The following is a 23,513-nucleotide window of genomic DNA, read 5'->3' as shown; positions in this document are numbered from 1 at the left end:
GAACACTTTGCCATCTCGGTGATAAGGCTGCTGAAACAAGTGCACCTACTGCCAACTAGGAACGAAAGGCCACAGAGTTTCTAAACCCAGAGACGCAACATCGCGAGACTTCCGGGAACACTCGGGAAGCAGACTAAGCAGACCTGGCCGGGGTTTGGGGTTTGAGAAGTCAATGAGAGAAGTGAAAAATTCTTCCTTAGTTGTTAATTTTTGCACAACCTAGATTCAAGCCAATGTCTTAAGTATTTTAAACATGTTATTTCTCCAACTTTGTGAAAGTGACAAACTGACACGTTTTTATTTTAGTCAAAAACAACTTTATATCGAAGGAGTGCCTTTGATTTGAAGGCCTGCAGATGTGCAGTTCAGCGCGAGACGACCGTTAGACCCAACGACGTGTTTCTGCGCATGAGCTTAGCTAGCCAACGTCGCCATGACATCGCCTACAAGTGTGATCGGGGATTTCTATTGGAGAAGCAGTTTTAGCCTATCTTCATACTGTACTGTCTTTGGCAAGGCTTAATCGTTGTTGTTTCTTTACAGAAATGTTTGGTGATTGACTAGGAATGCCTTGGTTATCACTGGTCTAGTGAATCAGAGCACACTCACTCACTCACGCACACACACCCACACACACACACACACACACACACATACACACACACACACACACACAGTGGGGTCTGTCTCTGGTTCAACACTGAAGCCCTGCAGGTGGACTGTAGACACTGCAACAATAAACGGTGTGTTTACCCATCAATGTGGTGAACAGATTTGTGTGTGTGTTTGTGTGTGTGTGTTTGTGTGTGTGTGTGTGTGTGTTTGTGTGTGTTTGTGTGTGTGTGTGTGTTTGTGTGTGTGTGTGTTTGTGTGTGTTTGTGTGTGTGTGTTTGTGTGTGTGTGTTTGTGAACAGATTTCTATCTCCCATCCTCGCTCAAGCACTGCCTATTAGTGGCTATGCCGCATGTACAACTCAACAACTTCCAATATCAAACTCCTCTATCTTCTCCCTCGGTAGAACAATTGAGTCTTTATTGAGACAGATGGTACATTGACTACATGGACAAACAGAGGCTGCAGACAAAACCTCTGCAGATGTTTCTCTCTCTGACTGGTTAATGCGTAACATTGACGATGCAGCATTATGCATTTAAACACTAAACCAGCGTGTGTGTGTGTGTGTGGCGTATGTGACTGTGTGTGTATGCATTTAATTTAAACCACAAACCAGTGTAACTGAATACATCCCTTGTGTTCACCAGGCCATGAAGCGGTCCGTTTTAAAACACCTCACCGTCTAGCTGTGTACAGTATATCGTCTCCCTAGACAGTACACTAGTGTTGAAGTGAGGACAGCTTGCGGTTTAGATTAAATAAAGCGAGAGGCAATTCAAAGATAATTGCGTTTCCTGCAGCAACTTTTCCTTCCACTCACAAACCTTGTCCTCCCACTCACAAACCCACTCTAAAAGGCTAAACTGACCCTTTTTCAGCACTCCTAGTCTGAGACTCATACTTGGTCTGTTAACTTCCGTATTCTACCTCAGTAGCACTATTTCCTGCTTTGGCTTACACATTGTAGCCTATGAGACCTGTTCTCTCACTGCAACCAATAATGCAGTTTTTCAGTCCCCTAGCCATCTCAACACTCTTCATATGGGAGTGAAGAAACAATTATCACGTGGCACTAGAGAGGGTGACTACGTCCCAAATGGCACCCTATTCCCTACATAGGGAATAGGGTGCAATTTGGGAAGCGGTTTAATCTGCTGGGAAGCTAAAGATATACCATGAGAAGTTCATGGTAATAGCACACCGTCGTTTTTAGAATAGAATAACGTATTCTATACTTACTCATGCAAATTTCTCTCCTCTAACTGAACTTCCATTGTCCTACCAAGAGTTGCCGGCTGAATATCTTTTTACCTCTGCTTGATATGCAGTTCATTCACCTTGGTTGAAAAAGCGAAGTGGCAACTGGTAACAGAATTTATTTTTCTCTCTTTCGAATTCTCTGCAAAGTCTTGGATCATTGTGGAGGTCTCAGTTCTGTTATTTGGGGAAGCCCTCTTGGTCCCCCCTCTTGTTTTGTTATCGTCATGGTCACCTCGTCGGCTCAGCACATGCCCAAGGTGATCGACTGACAGTGCTTAGCTTTCACTTGGACCGCCGGGCTGTCTCCTCTTACATCTCTCTCTCTCTCTCTCTCTCTCTCTCTCTCTCTCTCTCTCTCTCTCTCTCTCTCTCTCTCTCTCTCTCTCTCTCTCTCTCTCTCTCTCTCTCTCTCTCTCTCTCTCCCTCTCCTCTCCTCTCCTCTCCTCTCCTCTCCTCTCCTCTCCTCTCCTCTCTCCCTCTCCCTCTCCCTCTCCTCTCCTCTCCTCTCTCTCTCTCTCTGTGTCTCTCTTTCTCTCTCTCTCTCTCTCTCTCTCTCTCTCTCTCTCTCTCTCTCTCTCTCTCTCTCTCTCTCTCTCTCTCTCTCTCTCTCTCTCTCTCTCTCTCTCTCTCTCTCTCTCTCTCTCTCTCTCTCCCTCTCTCTCTCTACACATCATGTCACTGATGTGAACTGGACGCCAACAGGAATTGCTTAGTATTCACAGCTCCAGTGTGAGGGTGTTGAAGCGTTCTGTAGCGTGAGGCAGCTTGATGTACAACTGCACCCCCTGGACAGAACGCTCGTCTGTCACAGGGCCTCATGATTTGTGCTCTCATATCTTGACTGAAGGGTGTCTCTAATGGTACTAAGGTCATGAACCATTGCGTGCGGAAGCTCTACACTGCCCTACCAAGCAAAAGGGCAGTAACTGCTCAGTGAATGTACCTGAAAAAAATGTCTTGAAAGTTTTTTTATTGTTCAGCCAAATGAGTTGTAGGCAGATCACTGGAAATGTGGTTATCTGTTGTCTTACTATGAGGTAATGTTTTATTCATATTGACCCTGACCTCTGACACAGCAGTTACTGCCTTCTTGGTACACCCACTGGAATACGTTTCCATGACAAACATTTTTTACACAAACTTGTGTTCATTAATGTATTTGTATGTGGCTGTCAGTTTCATATAGTTTGATACTTGTATCAGCAAAGAACAATCAATAATACTAAGGTAAACCATAGACACTGCAGCCCAAAGCTTGGGGAAACCAAGGTAAAAGGCAGTAACTGACGTGAGTGATGGCAGTTACTGCTTTTTTCCTTGGTTTTACTGTAGCTTTTTGTAGTTACTACAAACATGACCTCCCATTTTCTCCATAACACAACACAATGGAGGCAGGATATTTGTCCACATGATAAAGCATGTACAGTGCCTTCAGAAAGTATTCAGACCCCTTGACTTTTTCCACATTTTGTTAAGTTACAGCCTCATTCTAAAATTGTTTAAATTGTTTTTTTTCCCCTCATCAATCTACACACAATACCCTATAATGACAAATCAAAAACATAATTTTTGCTAATTTATTAAAAATAAAAAACTGATATCACATTTACATAAGTATTCAGACCCTTTACTCAGTACTTTGTTGAAGCACCTTTGACAGCGATTACAGCCTTGAGTCTTCTTGGGTATGACGCTACAACCTTGGCACACCTGTATTTGGGGAGTTTCTCCCATTCTCTGCAGATCCTCTCAAGCTCTGTCAGGTTGGATGGGGAGCGTTGCTGCACAGCTATTTTCAGGTCTCTCCAGAGATGTTCGATCGGGTTCAAGTCCGGGCTCTGGCTGGGCCACTCAAGGACATTCAGAGACTTGTCCCGAAGCCACTCCTGCATTGTCTTGGCTGTGTGCTTAGTGTTGTTGTCCTGTTGGTAGGTGAACCTTCGCCCCAGTCTGAGGTCCTGAGTGCTCTGGTCTGAGAGTCTTTAGGTGCCTTTTGGCAAACTCCAAGCGTGCTGTCATGTGCCTTTTACTGAGGAGTGGCCTCCGTCTGGCCACTCTACCATAAAGACCTGATTGGTGGAGTGCTGCAGAGATGGTTGTCCTTCTGGAAGGTTCTCCCATCTCCACAGAGGAACTCTAGAGCTCTGTCAGAGTGACCATCAGGTTCTTGGTCACCTCCCTGACCAAGGCCCTTCTCCCCCAATTGCTCAGTTTGGCCAGACGGTCAGCTATAGGAATAGTCTTGGTGGTTTCAAGCATCTTCCATTTAAGATTAATGGCGGCTTCTTGGGACGTTCAATACTGCCGAAATATTTTGGTACCTTTCCCCAGATCTGTGCCTCGGCACAATCCTGTCTCTGAGCTCTACGGACAATTCCTTCAACCTCATGGCTTGGTTTTGCTCTGACATGCACTGTCAACTGCGGGACCTTATATAGACAGGTGTGTGCCTTTCCAAATCATGTCCAATCAATTTTATTTAGCACAGGTGGACTCCAATCAAGTTGTAGAAACATCTCAAGGATTATCAATGGAAACAGGATGCACCTGAGCTCAATTTAGAGTCTCATAGCAAAGGGGCTTAATACTTATGTAAATAAGGTATTTCTGTTCTATATTTGTAATACATTTGCAAAAAGTTCTAAAAATCTGTTTTCGCGTTCTCATTATGGGGTATTGTGTGTAGATTGCTGAGGAAAAAAGTTAATTTAATCAATTTTAGAATAAGGCTATAAATGTGGAAAAAGTCAATCGGTCTGAATACTTTCCGAAGGCACTGTATCTAATGAATCAAAAATGTAATTAACAAATGTTTTAACCAAATGTGCAGTTACTGCTCTTTTGCTTGGTAGGGCAGTACAGAATACCACTTGTCAAGGCTGTCTTCCTGATAAGCGTGTAATTAGAAGCATCTGAGAGCCTGGGAACTGTGGATTCCTTCCTGGTTTACTGGCTTTACCACAGAGGCACCGAATTCCGTACATAGTACACTTTTTTTGACTGGAGGCCAATGGACCAATGTCAAAAATACGACACTTTAAAGGAATAAGTGTGCAATTTGGGACGTAGTCACAAAGTAGGAACTGTAATGTCTCATCAAGGTTGCTGTCAAGGAGTTGCCTTGAAAGTGTCAATATGAGTTTGAATATGAGGTCTGATATAAAATGTTGTGGTCTTCGATTCTATGATAGTTTGAATATGAAGATTTGAGGAGAATGTGTCTGCCAAGAGGATCTTTCACACCAACGCTACAGATGGAGGGATGCCTTACGTGTTGCTTGGACTTTGTGGTCTTGCCTTTCCAAAATAGAAAAGTGTTTTCGTGGGAAAAGCCCAACAGATATATCCTGGAATGAAAGCGTTTGGGCTCAAGGCCGTCTTTCATTTCAGGGTTGTGGCACTCATCTTCTCATTTTATCCTGAGCTTCTTCCCAATGTATCTGTGAGAAAATGAAACCAGTCACGAATATCATAATTTATCTTGGACTTTTATGAAATTCCTGGGTCTCAATATGAGAGGCTTGGCTAAGGGGTTGAACCTCATGCTGCTATAGCCCACAGTGACCTCTGACTGGCCTGCTGTGGAGACCTTCAGCCCTTCTGGTGGTTGTCTATGGGTCATAACTCTGCTGAGCCCCATGTTAGAACCATTAGCATACTCCCCAGCTCTTCTCCCCTTAAGTTGCCTTTCTGGAAGTTTCTTTCAACCTTTGGGCCAAAGTTTCACTCCCTTCTGCCTTTAAAGGAGAGGCGTTCTGGGGGGAGAGAGAAGGAGAAAGTGCTCTGTGCTCCCTGACCTTTCGGGATTATGGTAATAGAATTATGAAATAGAGGGTGATCCACACCGCAGCAGGGCTCACAACCAGCCGCCACAGATCAGGAGACTGACTGACTGACTGGCTTATTGTTATGGGTGGAGAAAAGGACCCAGGTGGACAAGCAGCCTGTGAGTCACCACCACCAGGGCCGTGATAGACGGCATCTGTTTCCCCCAGTTGATGTTGTATTCCCTTTCTCCACCACAGCCCACTCCACTGCAGCTTTATCCAGGGGGGGCAGTGTTGCTTGAGATGTTGGCTGACAGTTGAAGGCTCCCACTCCCTGCCCAGATGGCAACCTTGAAAATGTCACAGACAGGGGATCTCACCCCACCCACCCCGATCGCCACCTCCCTTCCCCCAATCCCAATTCCAAATCCTCTCCTACATTTTTGTAGAATTTAAATCAGGCCCCCCTGAGGGCAGCCCCAGGCCGGGTCCATTTCCCCTCTATTAAAGACCATAAATCTCTATGGTGAATGGAGCCGCCGCCCCCTAATAAAAAGGGGTCAGTTTAGGGCGACCCCCAGAAAGAAGGACTGAATAGAGAGAAAGACAGACAGAGAAAGCTCAGAAAACGAGTGTTTCTCCCTCTTTTTGTTCCCTCGTTCTCGGAATGGCCTCAGAATGGCCTCAGAGTGGCCTCAGAGTGGCCTCTGACGGTGGTTGCTGTAAATGGTTGTTTTATAGAGGGCTTGGCCCGCTGGTAATGAGGGTTTCTCACCCCAATGTTATGTAGAGATTTGTCGGAAGGGTTTTATGGCCTCCTGTCTTTGTCTGTGTACTGACCTGCCCATGCCCTGTGGCTGAACAACATGGACTCTCCATCACCCTCTCTTTCTTCTTCTACAACTTTTCTTTTGTAGGTGTGTGTGGGTGTTTCACCAAGACTTCACTTTTTTGTTTGAGTTTGTGTCTCATGGCATTTATGTGTGTTTGCTTTTGTGTGTGATGAATAAGATGTATATGTGTGTGTGTGTGTGTGTGTGTGTGCCCACAACTGTGCTGAATGAATCTATGGCTGATCTGTGTCTGTGTGTGTGTGCGTCCACGAGTGTGTGTGTGTGTATGAATCAGTTATCACGTGTGTATGTGTGCGCATAATCCACACACTCCTTTTAGACTCAGGCGACGGGGGGCAAACTGTTTATTTGCCCACATGCTAGGGAACCTGCTGAGGACTACTCACCCAGCTGTCTGCTGTGTGAATCCCTGTTACCACAGGAGCCCTTGGGGCAAAGCAAGCACTCTCCTCCTTTTGATTCCCCCTTTCTCTCTCTCTGTTCCCCTTCTGTGGCACCCCAGCGTATAGACACACACACACACACACACCGGCCTCTAGCTCCTAGCTAACAGCCAGGCAGGAGTTCGTTACATCTCAGCCCCCAGCCTCTTTGTTTTGTATTGTTCCCACAGAGCAGCATCTGTCTAAGCCTTATGATAGTACTGTACTCCATTTTACACTAGGCCTGCAGCCATTATGATGTGTGTGTGTGTCTGCGTGTGTATTGTTTAATTGAACCAGGGACATGTCTCAGTGCAATAAGACGGTAATTAAGTATTGGTGCCGCCGGGGTATTGAGAGGAGGAGGAGGAGGAGGACAAGGAGTGGGCGAAAAGTCGTCTCAGTCCCAGTAATAGATCTTGGGTGTCTGTAGCTGTGCAGGTTGGTGCTGCTGATTGGAAATAGTGGATGGATGGATCCCATACTGAACTGATGAATTCATTTGCTACTTGTTGATCAGGCATATTAATGCTGCTAAATCCCTGCCTGTTTTGGTTGTCGACCCAGCTACATGATGATGTAGTTTAGATGTGATTGGATCAGGGGGTGTGACTTGTTCAGCTATAGGTGTAATATGAGTGTGGTTCAGGGTTAGAGGAAGACCAATCAAGATGTGGGAGTGTTTCAGGGATATGGTATTACATTTGACATTTTAGTCATTTAGCAGACGCTCTTATCAAAGCGACTTTCAGGAGCAATTAGGGTTAAGTGCCTTGCTCAAGGGCACATTGACAGGCTTTTCACCTAGTCAGTTCGGGGGTTCGAACCAGCAACCGTTCGGTTACTGGCCCATAGCTCTTAACCGCTATGCTACTTAATAGCCAGAGAGCGGTGAAATACCAGAGACTCTGACACTTATCTGACATCTCAACCCCTCTCCATGGGGAGTGACTTGTACCTGGCTGTGACCTGTCCCTCAGGGTGACATCATCACATGTCCATGTAACATGGAAGTGTTGCTAGGTTACACACTTCGGGTGGCGGGGTGTGACAGACTGTGCTAATTTGTGGCGGCAAGCCTGGAGCCTGATGAGAGTGATCTGATGAATGAGGGACCCTAAACACTCAGTCAGAGAGCCTGACAGCCCACTGCTAAAAGACCAACTGGGCGAGGCGACACACACCCAGCCAGCATCCATTACCACAGACAGACAGGCACTTCACTCACCCCCTCCGCTAGCAGCATAGCCCAAAAACCCCTAGCCTGGTCCAAGATCTGTTTCTGCTGTCGTCAACAAGCATAGGAGTTTTGCAAAACAACACAAACAGATCTGGGACCAAGCTAACAAATGCTGTACTACCCTTGTACAGCTCTGAGAGGAAAGAGAAAGATCACAGGTGCATGGTCTGAAAAACAATTTCAGCCAGTAAATTGGACTGTATGCAGAGTTATGAATCCTATCAGGCTTTTTTGTGCTTTTAGAGAGATTCAAATGAAAGAGGGAGGGAGAGTGAATGAGTTCACCTGGAGAGAGAAAGCAATCACCAGGCCAGGCTAATCTATATCTATTCACTTCCCATCCAGCCAGGGAATAGAGAAGATAATGAAGCTGTGTGTTTGTAGAAGGGGACAGTCTGTCTGTCTCTCCTCCTTTGATCAGGGGCTGGTAGGAATGGATAGAACACTGAAGGGGGAAGGAGATTGATGGACTATACTGTCAGACACTGTATCCTTCTCCTGGGTCGTGTTCATTAAAGCACATCGTAACAAAACGTTGAAAAAAATGACAAATGTTTTACTCCGTTTTCTTCCATTTGGTGCCTACTGATCAGTTTTGGGTTGTCCTAACACAGTTTGACCTGACTTTTCCCACAACGACAGGTCTAGAGACAGTCCTCGTCCATTAAATTAACCAATGTGCACATTCATAAGACAGAAATTCCTTGTCTCCCATGCACACGGTCATTTCCTTTCTCTCTCTCTCTCTCTCTCTCTCTCTCTCTCTCTCTCTCTCTCTCTCTCTCTCTCTCTCTCTCTCTCTCTCTCTCTCTCTCTCTCTCTCTCTCTCTCTCTCTCTCTCTCTCCCCTCTCTCAATTCAATTTCAATTCCATTTTAAGGTCTTTATTGGTATGGGAAACATATGTTTACATTGCCAAAGCAAGTGAAATAGATAATAAACAAAAGTGAAATAAACAATACAAAAATTAACAGTAAACATTACACTCACAAAAGTTATAAAAGAATAAAGACATTTCAAATGTCATATAATGTGCAAATAGTTAAAGTACATAAATATGGGTTGTATTTACTCTCTCTCTCTCTCTCTCTCTCTCTCTCTCTCTCTCTCTCTCTCTCTCTCTCTCTCTCTCTCTCTCTCTCGCTCTCTCTCTCTCTCTCTCTCTCTCTCCCCTCTCTCAATTCAATTTCAATTCCATTTAAGGTCTTTATTGGTATGGGAAACATATGTTTACATTGCCAAAGCAAGTGAAATAGATAATAAACAAAAGTGAAATAAACAATACAAAAATTAACAGTAAACATTACACTCACAAAAGTTATAAAAGAATAAAGACATTTCAAATGTCATATAATGTGCAAATAGTTAAAGTACATAAATATGGGTTGTATTTACTCTCTCTCTCTCTCTCTCTCTCTCTCCCTCTCTCTCTCTCTCTCTGTCACGCCCTGGCTCTGGGGACAATGTTATGTTGAGCCAGGGTGTGTAATTCTATGTTTGATTTTCTATGTTGGTCTGAGTGACTCCCAATCAGAGGCAACGAGTGTCAGCTGGTTGTCTCTGATTGGGAGCCATATTTAACTGTCTGTCTTTCACGTTGTGTTTGTGGTTTCTTGTTCCGTGTTGGTTGGTTTATGTAACCAGGGACGTCACGTTTCGTTTTTGTTGTTTTGATCGTGTGATCATCATTAAATAAATATATAATGTTCGCATTCAACGCTGCGCCTTGGTCTCTCCATGACGATCTTGACAGAAGAAACCACCTAAACCAGACCAAGCAGCGTGTCCAGGAGCCATCGCTGGCAGATCTCCGTGGCAACCTCGACTGGGTCAAGCCTAGTGAGGAGCAGAGAGGGTGGACTTGGGACCAGTTGAGGAGGAGCTTCGACTGGGTCAAGCCCATTGAGGAGCTGAATGGCGGGAGTTGGAGACAGAGGAGCGAGAGTTGGGCGAGAACGATGGAGGCCTGGCCCACGGGGAGGAGAGAACCCCAGAAAATTTTTAGGGGGGGGCTCACGACGTCGGGGCAGCAGGAGGCCGCGATAGAGCGGTCCAGCGGGTTGGCAGAGGAGGCCGCCAGGTTACGGGAGTCACTGGTCACCAGGGGGAAGGAGGTTGTAGAGGCACGGCGAGAGGTACTGGCGTGTGTTGCCAGTCCGGTCCGGCCTGTTCCTGATCCCCAAGTAGGGACAGTGGTGTGTGTTCCCAGTACGGTCCGGCCTGTTCCTGCCACTCCCACCAAGTCAGTGGTGCGTTTGCGTCAGCCCGGGCGCGGCCCGTTCCTGCTCCCCGCACCAAGTCAGTGGTGCGCGTCGTCAGCCCGGTCCGGCCCATTCCTGCTCCCCGCACCAAGTCAGTGATGCGCGTCGTCAGCCCGGTCCGGCCCATTCCTGCTCCCCGCACCAAGTCAGTGGTGCGCGTCGTCAGACCGGTCCGGCCCATTCCTGCTCCCCGCACCAAGTCAGGGGTGCGCTCGTCAGCCCGGTCCGGCCCAGTCCTGCTCCCTGCACCAAGGCAGTGGTGCGCCGTCAGCCCGGCTCGGCCCGTTCCTGCTCCCCGCACCAAGTCAGTGGTGTGCTTCGTCAGCCCAGTCCGGCCTGTCCCTGCTCCACGCACCAAGCCTACGGTGTGCGTCGTCAGCCTGGTAAGGCCCGTTCCTCCTCCACGCACCAAGCCAGGGGTGCGCGTCGTCAGTCCAGCACAACCCGTGCCTGGGTCATGTCCGGAGCCGGATCCGCCGCCTAGGCGGAGTGCCCACCCGGTCCCTCCCCTGTGGGATTTAGTTGGCGCGGTCGGAGTCCGCGCCTTTAGGGGGGGGGGTACTGTCACGCCCTGGCTCTGGGGACAATGTTATGTTGAGCCAGGGTGTGTAATTCTATGTTTGATTTTCTATGTTGGTCTGAGTGACTCCCAATCAGAGGCAACGAGTGTCAGCTGGTTGTCTCTGATTGGGAGCCATATTTAACTGTCTGTCTTTCACGTTGTGTTTGTGGTTTCTTGTTCCGTGTTGGTTGGTTTATGTAACCAGGGACGTCACGTTTCGTTTTTGTTGTTTTGATCGTGTGATCATCATTAAATAAATATATAATGTTCGCATTCAACGCTGCGCCTTGGTCTCTCCATGACGATCTTGACTCTCTCTCTCTCTCTCTCCTTCTCTCTTCCCCCTCTCTCTATCTCTCTCGCTCTCTCTCCCTCCACCCCCCCCTCTCGCTCTCGCTCTCGCTCTCGCTCTTGCTCTCGCTCTCGCTCTCTCTCACTCGCTCTCCCTCCCTCTCTCTCTCTCAATTCAATTCTCAATTTAAGGGCTTTATTGGCATGGGAAACATATGTTAACATTGCCAAATCAAGTGAAGTAGATAGTAAACAAAAGTGAAATAACAATAAATATTAACAGTAAACATTACACTCAGAAGTTCCAAAAGAATAAAGACATTTCAAATGTCATATTATGTATATATACAGTGTTGTAACAATGTGCAAATAGTTAAAGTACAAAAGGGAAAATAAATAAACATAAATATGGGTTGTATTTACAATGGTGTTTGTTCTTCACTGGTTGCCCTTTTCTTGTGGCAACAGGTCACAAATCTTGCAGCTGTGATGGCACACTGTGGTTTTTCACCCAGTAGATAAGGGAGTTTATTTCAAATTGGTTTCAAATTCTTTGTGGATCTCTGTAATCTGAGGGAAATATGTGTCTCTAATATGGTCATACATTTGGCAGGAGGTTAGGAAGTGCAGCTCAGTTTCCACCTCATTTTGTGTGCAGTGTGCACATAGCCTTTCTTCTCTTGAGAGCCAGGTCTGCCTACGGCGGCCTTTCTCAATAGCAAGGCTATGCTCACTGAGTCTGTGCATAGTCAAAGCTTTCCTTAAGTTTGGGTCAGTCACAGTGGTCAGGTATTCTGCCACTGTGTACTCTCTGTTTAGAGCCAAATAAGATTCTAGTTTGCTCAGTTTTTTTGTTAATTCTTTCCAATGTGTCAAGTAATTCTCTTTTTGTTTTTTCATGATTTGGTGGGGTCTAATTGTGTTGTTGTTGTTGTCCTGGGGCTCTGTGGGGTCTGTTTGTGTTTGTGAACTCTCTCTCTCTCTCTCTCTCTCTCTCTCTCTCTCTCTCTCTCGTTCTCACTCTTTTTCTCTTTCCTTTTTTCTCTTTACAGTTATTCCATTGTACCCCAGAACCCCAGTAAAAGACAGAAAATGGCACTTGACCTTGTTATTTTCCCGCTCATTGTGTGAAGAGATGATTATGGCAGAAGGAGAGTGGACCCAAATCCACTTACCTTTGATGTAGAAGAGAAAGGGTACAGGAAGAGAGACAGGGAAGCCTTAGAGTAACCACTCGTTAAATATGTAGGCTACACTCTTAGAAAAAAGGGTTCCAAAAGGGTTCTGCGGCTGTCCCCATAGGAGAACGCTTTTTGTTTACAGGTAGAAACCTTTTTGGTTCCAGGTAGAACCCTTTTGTGTTCCATGAAGAACCCTCTGTGGAAAGGGTTTTACATGGAACCCAAAAGGGTTCTACCTGGAACCAAAATAGTTCTACCTGGAACCAAAAAGGGTTATTCAAAGGGTTCTCTTATGGGGACAACCAAAGAATCCATTCAGGTTCTAGATAGCACCTTTTTTCTAAGAGTGTAGCGCAGGAACACCCTTAGTAGGAATCATGAGGTGTTGTTTTGGAGTGGAAGGGGTGGGTATCTTGGAAAGGGTTGGTGGATGGGAGGTTTGGATGGTGGGTTTTTCATGCTGTCTGTTCAACCTCCGACCTGCAGTATGAGAAAGTCTTGAGTAGCATTGCTGTGGTTTCCACACGTTGCTTTATACTTGGTAGACTAAAATAGTTGCATATATTCTAAATCTCTTTATGAAAGAACATTCCCCTTCCCTAAAGGAAAAGCATATTCTTACCTCAAAAAAGTTCTTACTTTAGTCATTGTAGATGTCCGTGTGCCACCGTAGACTCTCTGACCTGTCATCAGGGAACTGTGGACTCAGCCTTATATTAGCTAGCTCACCAAGGTGGATACAGCGTTGTACACAGGAGGATAATGCGCCTCACATCTAGACACATTCATTTATCACCTCATCTATTTTTACCTCTATTCTCACTCTCCCTCCCTTCTTTTAACGAGTGAACCTCCACACACACACACACACACACACACACACACACACACACACACCTTCCCTCCTGTCCTCTATGGATTACCACAGTCTCTTAGTGAGTGTGGACTTGCGATTGCTTTATCAGACATTGGCATGGCATTTGAAAGGCTATTAGAGTCCTGTCAAAGCATTAGTCATCGCTCAAGTCACCGTGGCATAGGAAGTCTGCGAGCCCGGTCGTGACACGCATTGCGAACAGGGCTCCATTTGAGCCAGACGGTGACCTTTTCGCCGAGACGTTTGGCGACGGGAGAGATGATGTCTGGGTAATTAACGGTCTGGAGACGATATCCCTCTCCTAGACTCGCCTCATTCTGCCACTCAATCATCAGATTGGATAGTAATACTGATATATTGGCGCTGATTGGATGCAAGACAAATATACTGTCTTCTGATTGGACTAAGTACTAACATATTGGCGCTGATTGATTAAAAGACTAATGTTAGCACTGATTGGCATGATTGAATAACATGCTGAGATATTGGCACTGATTGCATGAGATGCTGATACATTCACACTGATTGGACCAAATTATTAGACTGATATATTGGTTCTGCCCATCTCCGTTTGCTGGTCCCAGCTGAGACGAATGCATAGTTAAACCAAGACACCCAGCAGAATGAGAATGAATGTGGAGATTCCAAAAGTGAATCTATGTGATTCTATCCCACAAATGAGCTTGATTGGAGCTTTTAGCTTTGAACTGTGCAACTTTGAAAGTTGGTGTCTTACAAAAAATTGCATGCACACACACACACACACACACGCACGCACACACGCACACACTGCAAAAATAACAATCCCCTCATCACCTCCTATTGTATGGTACTTGGAAATCTCCTCTCCTTGAGGTATGAAAAGCACTGTTCTGTTCTGTTCTGCAGAATTCACTCCGTATGTCGAAATCGTGCCTGACGCCCATTCTTGTATCCCATCAGTGTCCGAGACAGCCAGCAGCTGTCAAAACACAGCCTTTTGCTACATCCACTTAACTTGGAGTGTGAAGTCGGTGTCAGATCTGGTCTGGTGAACACAGAGCCATGTTCTTACAAACTGCCCAGGTCTAAGACTCGCTTTCCACAGACAAATAGCCTACATGTTCTATTCATACCACCCAGTCTGACTGAAGAAAACATATTTTGTGAGACATCTTTACGTTGTCTTATGGTTTGGATCAGACATCTTTACGTTGTCTTATGGTTTGGATCAGACATATTTATGTTGTCTTATGGTTTGGATGAGACATCTTTATGTTGTCTTATGGTTTGGATCAGACATCTTTACATTGTCTTATGGTTTGGATCAGACATCTTTACGTTGTCTTATGGTTTGGATCAGACATCTTTACGTTGTCTTATGGTTTGGATCAGACATCTTTACGTTGTCTTATGGTTTGGATCAGACATATTTACGTTGTCTTATGGTTTGGATCAGACATCTTTACATTGTCTTATGGTTTGGATCAGACATCTTTACGTTGTCTTATGGTTTGGATCAGACATCTTTACGTTGTCTTATGGTTTGGATCAGACATCTTTACGTTGTCTTATGGTTTGGATCAGACATCTTTACGTTGTCTTATGGTTTGGATCAGACATCTTTACGTTGTCTTATGGTTTGGATCAGACATCTTTACGTTGTCTTATGGTTTGGATCAGACATCTTTACGTTGTCTTATGGTTTGGATCAGACATATTTACGTTGTCTTATGGTTTGGATGAGACATCTTTACGTTGTCTTATGGTTTGGATCAGACATCTTTACGTTGTCTTATGGTTTGGATCAGACATATTTACGTTGTCTTATGGTTTGGATCAGACATATTTACGTTGTCTTATGGTTTGGATGAGACATCTTTATGTTGTCTTATGGTTTGGATCAGACATCTTTATGTTGTGTTATGGTTTGGATGAGACACCTTTACGTTGTCTTATGGTTTGGATCAGACATCTTTACGTTGTCTTATGGTTTGGATCAGACATATTTACGTTGTCTTATGGTTTGGATGAGACATCTTTACGTTGTCTTATGGTTTGGATCAGACATCTTTACGTTGTCTTATGGTTTGGATCAGACCAAGATCAGACCTACGGCGGAGGGATTAGAGTCAGATATTAGTGCAAGATGGGAAACACTGACACACCACATATCATGTTCCCACTGATAGCAGGATTACCTTCCATCATTTTTTGGAGTCACCCAGTCTTGTCTGTAGGACTGTCTGGGGTGACTCTGTGGACCCAGACTCCAGTCACAGCCATGACCCTTCAACCCTGGCTGTCAGGTCCTAGCCACACCCCCTTTGTCCCCGTCCCAGCCCGCTTGCAAGCTGCTGTTTGCACGCTGAACTAGTCTCCTAGACGACCACGAGGAGAGAGTTAGCACCATATTTCTCTCTGGTCAGTGGAGATACAGATCAACTCATGTAGTGTTCTATAGCTAGTCAATGGGAGTAGTGATGTAATCTAGCATTAGTGTTGTCTCAGCTGTAGATCGTGATGTGTGTGTGTGTGTGAGAGAGAGAGAGAGAGAGAGAGAGAGAGAGAGTCAGATTAGGCAGATATCACACAGGAAGGGACCCTCGCTGGTGTCAAGGTCACACTCAGAACCCTGAATTAGCATTCGAAAGGCAGTAGAGCCACAGTGTGTGAGTGTGTATGTGTATGTTTGTGTGCGTAGGTGTGTGCGTGCATGTGTGATGGCAGGGACTTAGAATATGGGGTTTGAAGGGGTCCCCCCCCCCCTTTAGTCATGGACCACCCTACCCCCGCCTCACCCCATCCCTTTTCATCTTTCCCCAAAACCTTTGAGTCACAGGAGTGTCCCATTTCCCAGCTGTCAGCTGACCCCTTTAACACCCCAACCTACACAGTCAAGCCCCTAAAAGTGATGTATGGGCCAAAGAAAACTATACTGAACAAAAATATAAGCGCAACATGCAACAATTTCAACGATTTTACTGAGTTACAAGTTCATTTAAGGAAATCAGTCAATTGAAATAAATACATTAGGCCCTAATCTATGGATTTCACATGACTGGGAATCCAGATATGCATCTGTTGGTCACAGATACCTTATTAAAAAAAGGTAGGGGCGTGGATCAGAAAACCAGTCAGTATCTGGTGTGACCACCATTTGCCTCATGAAGCGCGATACATCTCCTTCGCATAAAGTTGATCAGGCTGTTGATTGTGGCCTGTGGAACGTTGTCCCACTCCGCTTCAATGGCTGTGCGAAGTTGCTACATATTGGCAGGAACTGGAACACGCTGTCTTAAACGTCGATCCAGAGCATCCCAAACATGCTCAATGTCTGGTGAGTATGCAGGCCATGGAAGAACTGGGACATTTCAGCTTCCAGGAATTGTGTACATGGTACTGTGCATTATCATGCTGATAAATGAGTTGATGGTGGTGGATGAATGGCATGACAATTGGCCTTAGGATCTCGTCACGGTGTCGCTGTGCATTCAAATTGCCATCGATAAAATGCAATTGTGTTCGTTGTCCGTAGCTTATGCCTGCCCATACCATAACCCCACACCCACCATGGGGCACTCTATTCACAACGTTGACATCAGTAAACCGCTCACCCACATGACTCCATACATGTGGTCTGCGGTTGTGAGGCCGGTTGGACGTACTGCCAAATTCTCTAAAATAACGTTGGAGGAGGCTTATGGTAGAGAAATTCTCTGGCAACAGCTCTGGTGGACATTCCTGTAGTCAGCATGCCAATTGCACGCTCCCTCAAAACTTGAGACATCTGTGGCATTGTGTTGTGTGACAAAACTGCACATTTGGCATGTGGCCTTTTATTGCCCCCAGCACAAGGTGCACCTGTGTAATGATCACGCTGTTTAACCAGCTTCTTGATACACACCTGTCAGGTAGATGGATTATCTGGGCAAAGGAGAAATGCTCACTAACAGGGATGTAAACATATTTGTGCACAACATTTGAGAGAAATAAGCTCTTTGTGCATATGGAACATTTATGGGATCTTTTATTTCAACTCATGAAACATGGGACCAACACTTTACATGTTGCTTTTATATTTTTGTTCAGTATACATCTGCTGCTCACTTAGATCAATCACTCCATGTGTGTGTGTCTTCGTGAGTGATCTAATAGTAAATGTAGCTAAGTGAAGAGTGCTGTTGGAACACACATACACTCCTCTCCATCTCCCTCTGGAGTCAGATCCTATCAGTCTCCGTGACTGGAGGACGTGATCATTACAATCACACCACTTACCAGGAGAGATGGGATAGTGAGTGAGTGTGTGCGTGTGCGTGTGCATGCGTGTGTGTGTGTGTGTGGGCGAACATGCACGTGTGTGTGTGAATGCATGCGTGGGTGTGTGTGAATGCGTGTGTGCACTTGTGTGTGTGTGAGAGAAAGAATCACAGCCCTGAGACACTCCTGTCCTCCCCAGTGTTGCTCTGTAATTAGCAGAGAGAGAAACAAGCTTCTCCCCCACCAGTCTAGTAGCTTTTAATTAGACCAGCTAATTGGATCATGTCAAGGGAGCACTCTAACTTTGTGTGTGTGTGTGTGTGTGTGTGTGTGTGTGTGTGTGTGTGTGTGTGTGTGTGTGTGTGTGTGTGTGTGTGTGTGTGTGTGTGTGTGTGTGTGTGTGTGTGTGTGTGTGTGTGTGTGTGAGTGTGTGTGTGTGAACTCGTTCGTTCATGTGTGTGTGTGTGTGTGTGTGTGTGTGTGTGTGTGTGTGACCCCCAGTCCCATGACCCTGCAGCATGTTCAGCTGCCTGCCCCTCACCAGTTCTTCATCTATCATGATCAGTAACTCACTGTTGATCAATGGCATAATGAACATGTGTAGTAATGGCCCACTGCAGCTGACACTTCTAGGCTGTGTCTCAAACGGCACCCTATTCCCTATATAGTGCACTACTTTTGACAGGGGAGGACTGGGACCAGAAATCGTTCCTGGCATTTCTAACACACCGGCCCATTTTTTTCCTTGAGCCCCCACATCAGCCCATTTTTTCCTTGAGCCCCCACACCAGCCCATTTATGTCCTTGAGCCCCCACACCAGCCCATTCTTTTCCTTGAGCCCCCACACCAGCCCATTTTTTTAATTGAGCCCCCACACCAGCCCATTTTTTTCCTTGATCCCCCACACCAGCTCATTTTTTTCCTTGAGCCCCCACACCAGCCCTTTTTCCCTTGAGCCCCCACACCAGCCCATTTTTTCCCTTGAGCCCCCACACCAGCCCATTTTTTCCCTTGAGGCGCCAGATGGCCAGTCCTCCTCTGACTTTGACCAGGGCCGATAGGGCTCCTGTCAAAAGTAATGCACTACATAGGGAATAGGGTGCCATTTTGGAGACTAAGAGCCTACAGATAAATATATTCCCTATATGTTAATGCATTTATAATTCTGTATGACCTTACTGTGTAGGTGTCAGGTGTTATTCTACAGCAGTATAATTCATTGCATGCCTTGAGTGATTGAGATGATGAGGCCGATCGAGGGTCATATAAAAAATGTAGATATGTTATTGTTTCATGTAGCTACTGTAGTCTATGTCATTTAGTTGAAGCCAATAGGATAGGGTAGAACCCTTCTCTAGAATAGCATGTAGATCATATGCTTCTTAAACTTTTATAAAGCTGGATGGAGAGCAATTTTGACTTTGCCGGTTGTTGGTGTCTTGTTAAACTTTCACAAGCCTTGAGCTAACAGCTAGCCTAATCACCTGTTAAAGGTCATCACCCATCATGCAGAGTACAGGAAGCCCCCAAAGGGAACATATATTCACTAATGGCCTCCCTCAGCTCCACAGCAGTCTTTTGTCATCTCTATGGGGTACCATTAGTGGCATAACACCGCAGTTATGTGAATTGTGAACCCCTGCACTAAGGGGAATGCGTGTTATTACAGACAGTCAGGTCGCGCATGTTATCACATTTTACATTGACATTTTAGTCATTTAGCAGACGCTCTTATCCAGAGCGACTTTCAGTTAGTGAGTGCATACATTTTCATACTGGCCCCCCGTGGGAATCGAACCCACAACCCTGGCGTTGCAAACGCCATGCTCTACCAACTGAGCTACACGGGGCTTATTACTGTGCCGATCGGCCAAGTCAAGCATGTTACCACGGCAACCTGTAGGTGGTAAAGGAATGTGAATGAGACGTCTCTATTTATTTTTGATAATATCATTGTAGGTGAAACTTTAAAATACTACTTTCATTATTCAACTTCACTGAATAGACTATGTAGAATTGTGAACTTATTCCAGTGTTTTTGTGATGGACATAGATCTGGAACGATAAACCGGAAATTACCGACCATACCGATCACTTATCGCAGGCATTTTGCTGATATCGTTACGATAAGTAGCCTATACTAGAGAAATGTGAAGTTTGAAATGAAATAAGTTTGCTAATATGGGTGATTGTTTAGGGGACAACTGATGGCTACAACCATCAAACTAGTAGTAGAAGTATAAAGGATCATTAATAAGACTGTGGTGCACATTGTTGTAAAAGTATCGTTCTATTCATCGTTATCACATCAATTCAGGCAGTTTATCGCGATATAGATTTTGGTCCGTATTGCCCAGCTCTAGGTTGACACGGTAGTTTTTCCATTGTTCAGGACTTTATGAATTTTAACCATTTGAGTGGGACATCCACCTACAGCTGTCATGCTTCAGGGAGACACCTGCCATGGTAGTTCACAAAAGAGAGGATTTAAGATTTAGCCTAAATATCAACTAACCACATAACAATTTGTGAGCAATCAGTTGCACAAAACTGAGTTGTCAGTTGTCTTTTCCAATTGAACTTCATTATCCTACATCATTACCCTACATTATCCTATACTCCAGTTAACCGCTCTCCTTTGAGGTGGTGGTCACTGTTCCAGAAAGTGCCTCATGGGTTTATCTCAGCGCAGGGCAGGGCCTGTTGGACAGTGACCCATATTAAGTTCAGGTCAGAGGTCACCCACCCAGTGGATGTGGTAGAGTCATTATATCAGGGTTGACTGGTTTACATCACTCCAACAGGGCTATGTCTGTAGCTGCCTGAACACTCTTATGTATATTAGAGTGGCTGGAGGGCTAACAGAATCACATTTCCCCACGTGTTGGATGGATTCATCTGTTGTATTAATGTTAGAAAGATATTAGATCTAAATAGGTTGGAGGAACGACCTTGTGGTCAGCTCATATAGAGGGAAAAAGGTTGCTCAAAATTAGACTTGAACCAATTATATTTCAGACTGTGCTGTTAGGCTTGGTGAACTCCCTAAACTCTCCAGGGCTGCTGCCTCAAGCTTCTTAATATGCAGCATTATAAAAATGAGGCAAAGGACCCAGCCTAGCATTGTCCCCAATCTTCTCTTCTCTTCTCTTCTCTTCTCTTCTCTTCTCTTCTCTTCTCTTCTCTTCTCTTCTCTTCTCTTCTCTTCTCTTCTCTTCTCTTCTCTTCTCTTCTCTTCTCTTCTCTTCTCTTCTCTTCTCTTCTCTTCTCTTCTCTTCTCTTCTCTTCTCATTCCCTCTACTTTCCTCTCCTCTCCTCAGCCCTTGAAACTAGGCTATGGAGTAGCCCAAATGGCAGGATTATTGGATATGTGCGCGTGTGTGTGTATGTATCAAATAAAGGCCTGCATAATACTCTATCATTGGTCCAGGGAAACAATCTGTTGGGTTTGTCTCACACCCCACACCCCTTTGTTGTGCCCAAAACAACCCCCATGGTCAGGAGGAGGCAGTAGCAAGTCCTGGCTTAGCCTATATTACATTTTGGGTGGAGATTGACATTTGAATATGGACAGTACAACATAATGATATGTCCCTGTGTGTGTATGCCATGGTAATAGAGTTCAGCAGGTACTCACACTCAAACATAAAGAGGAAAACCCAAGGAAGCCGAGATGTAATTCCATACTCAAAAGAATGCCAAACGTACCAGTGCAAAGTGCAATAAGTGATAAACAAAAAAGAGGACACGTTTCAGTGTCTATTTCATCATCAGTGCTGTTCCCATATTCTAATGTGTCTATGTCATCATCAGGGCTGTTCCCATATTCTAATGTGTCTATGTCATCATCAGGGCTGTTCCCATATTCTAATGTGTCTATGTCATCATCAGGGCTGTTCCCATATTCTAATGTGTCTATGTCATCATCAGTGCTGTTCCCATATTCTAATGTGTCTATGTCATCATCAGGGCTGTTCCCATATTCTAATGTGTCTATGTCATCATCAGTGCTGTTCCCATATTCTAATGTGTCTATGTCATCATCAGGGCTGTTCCCATATTCTAATGTGTCTATGTCATCATCAGGGCTGTTCCCATATTCTAATGTGTCTATGTCATCATCAGTGCTGTTCCCATATTCTAATGTGTCTATGTCATCATCAGGGCTGTTCCCATATTCTAATGTGTCTATGTCATCATCAGGGCTGTTCCCATATTCTAATGTGTCTATGTCATCATCAGGGCTGTTCCCATATTCTAATGTGTCTATGTCATCATCAGTGCTGTTCCCATATTCTAATGTGTCTATGTCATCATCAGGGCTGTTCCCATATTCTAATGTGTCTATGTCATCATCAGGGCTGTTCCCATATTCTAATGTGTCTATGTCATCATCAGGGCTGTTCCCATATTCTAATGTGTCTATGTCATCATCAGGGCTGTTCCCATATTCTAATGTGTCTATGTCATCATCAGGGCTGTTCCCATATTCTAATGTGTCTATGTCATCATCAGGGCTGTTCCCATATTCTAATGTGTCTATGTCATCATCAGGGCTGTTCCCATATTCTAATGTGTCTTTCCTATGTCTTATGTGAAGCCCTCAACTGGATGAGGGGAAATAGGGTCTTATTGGGGGAAAGGGATTGGGTAAACCGTGCATGAAATTTCCGTTAGGCCCCCATTGTTAAGGAGGGGTTCCCCACATCACACTCATCCCCGCCTGCTAGTGAGCCTGTTGCCAGTAGAGTGTGAACTGGAGTATGAAGGGCTGGATGTGGAGCTGGTGTGTGGGAATGTGTATGTGTGGGTCTTAGTGAGAGTGTGTAGGCATGTGAGAGAAAGTGTGTGTGTTAGTTTCAGTTTGAGAGAGAGTTGTAGGAGTGTGTGTCTAAGAGAGATGTGAGAGTGTGTGTTAGAGATAGAGTATGTGAATATGCGCCTACTTAGGGGCGTGTTTGTGGATGTGAGAGAGAGCGAGGGGGTCTGAGATCTGAATGTAGGCTAAAATGGGGTTTGGGGCTGGGTTGTATTGTGGGGGTCTGTGGGGGGGCTAAGAACAGGGGGTTTGGAGGGTGGGGGTTCAATATGGGACTGTAATCCGTCAAAGGGGTAAACAAGCTCTCATTCTGGACCAGACAGTCTGGTAGATACTAACAGAGAGAGACAGAGAGCAGCAGGACTGGACTAGACACACAGACACTAGTCTCTTGTGACTATTAGCTGGCTAGCACACATCAGATATGGTTCTGGGTGCCCAGCAGAAACTGGCAGACATCCTGCAGGAGAAGGTTAGTTTGGTTTCACTTTCATTTTCAGGGAAGGTGTGTGTGTGTGCATGTGTGTATGATTGTGTGAGCGTGTGTGTGTGTGTGTGTGTGTGTGTGTGTGTGTGTGTGTGTGTGTGTGAGCACTGCATCAAGACAGATATAGTGTTGGAGTGTATGTGTGTTTACACAGTCTCCAGTGTGTGAAAGTAGGGGGTTGAGGTTGTATCACCTAATCCTGATGCCTGACCTCATTTTCCCAGTATATGAATATGGATATTGTTCAGGAAAGAGTCAATGTGGTCGATTTCAACTTGTTTATTTAGCACCAATGCAGTCTTTATAGTTATCATGTATAATTTCACCAAAATGCTCCAACCATATTGTAGCGTCTTTAAACAATGACTTTTGGAATTACCATAGAAAAGGACTGCATGAGAGTCAACTGTCATCTCGCAGTTGTTTTTCTGAAGAGCAAAATGGAACATCCCTTTATGCCCATCCTGCCATTCTACTGCCATAGAAATATAATCAAAACATAGATAATGATAAGGTATTTGAGGTAGATATGTACATGAAGGCAGGGTAAAGTGACTAGGCATCAGGATAGATAATGATAAGGTATTTGAGGTAGATATGTACATGAAGGCAGGGTAAAGTGACTAGGCATCAG

The 23,513-nt window shown here is 45.1% G+C and overlaps 1 protein-coding gene across 3 annotated transcripts in view; it reads left to right on the top strand.

Moving 5' to 3' along the window:
* Nucleotides 1-23,513, top strand: part of LOC121553962 (rhomboid-related protein 3) — a 66,097-nt gene that overhangs the window by 9,435 nt on the left and 33,149 nt on the right. The window contains exon 1 of one of the 3 annotated variants that reach the window (XM_045205233.1): nt 22,719-22,864. The exons of the other annotated variants lie outside the window; for them this stretch is intronic. Within the exon in view, the coding sequence (XP_045061168.1) occupies nt 22,817-22,864 (48 nt within the window). The 5' untranslated portion in view covers nt 22,719-22,816. Of the gene's footprint in view, nt 1-22,718; nt 22,865-23,513 lie in introns of those variants that run through there. 3 annotated transcript variants of the gene reach the window in all.

This window comes from Coregonus clupeaformis, chromosome 20 (genome assembly GCF_020615455.1).
Source record: "Coregonus clupeaformis isolate EN_2021a chromosome 20, ASM2061545v1, whole genome shotgun sequence".
Classification (NCBI taxonomy): Eukaryota; Metazoa; Chordata; class Actinopteri; order Salmoniformes; family Salmonidae; genus Coregonus; species Coregonus clupeaformis.
The sequence above is the reverse complement of the archived record's forward strand: the minus strand, read 5'-3'. Positions and strand labels throughout refer to the sequence as shown.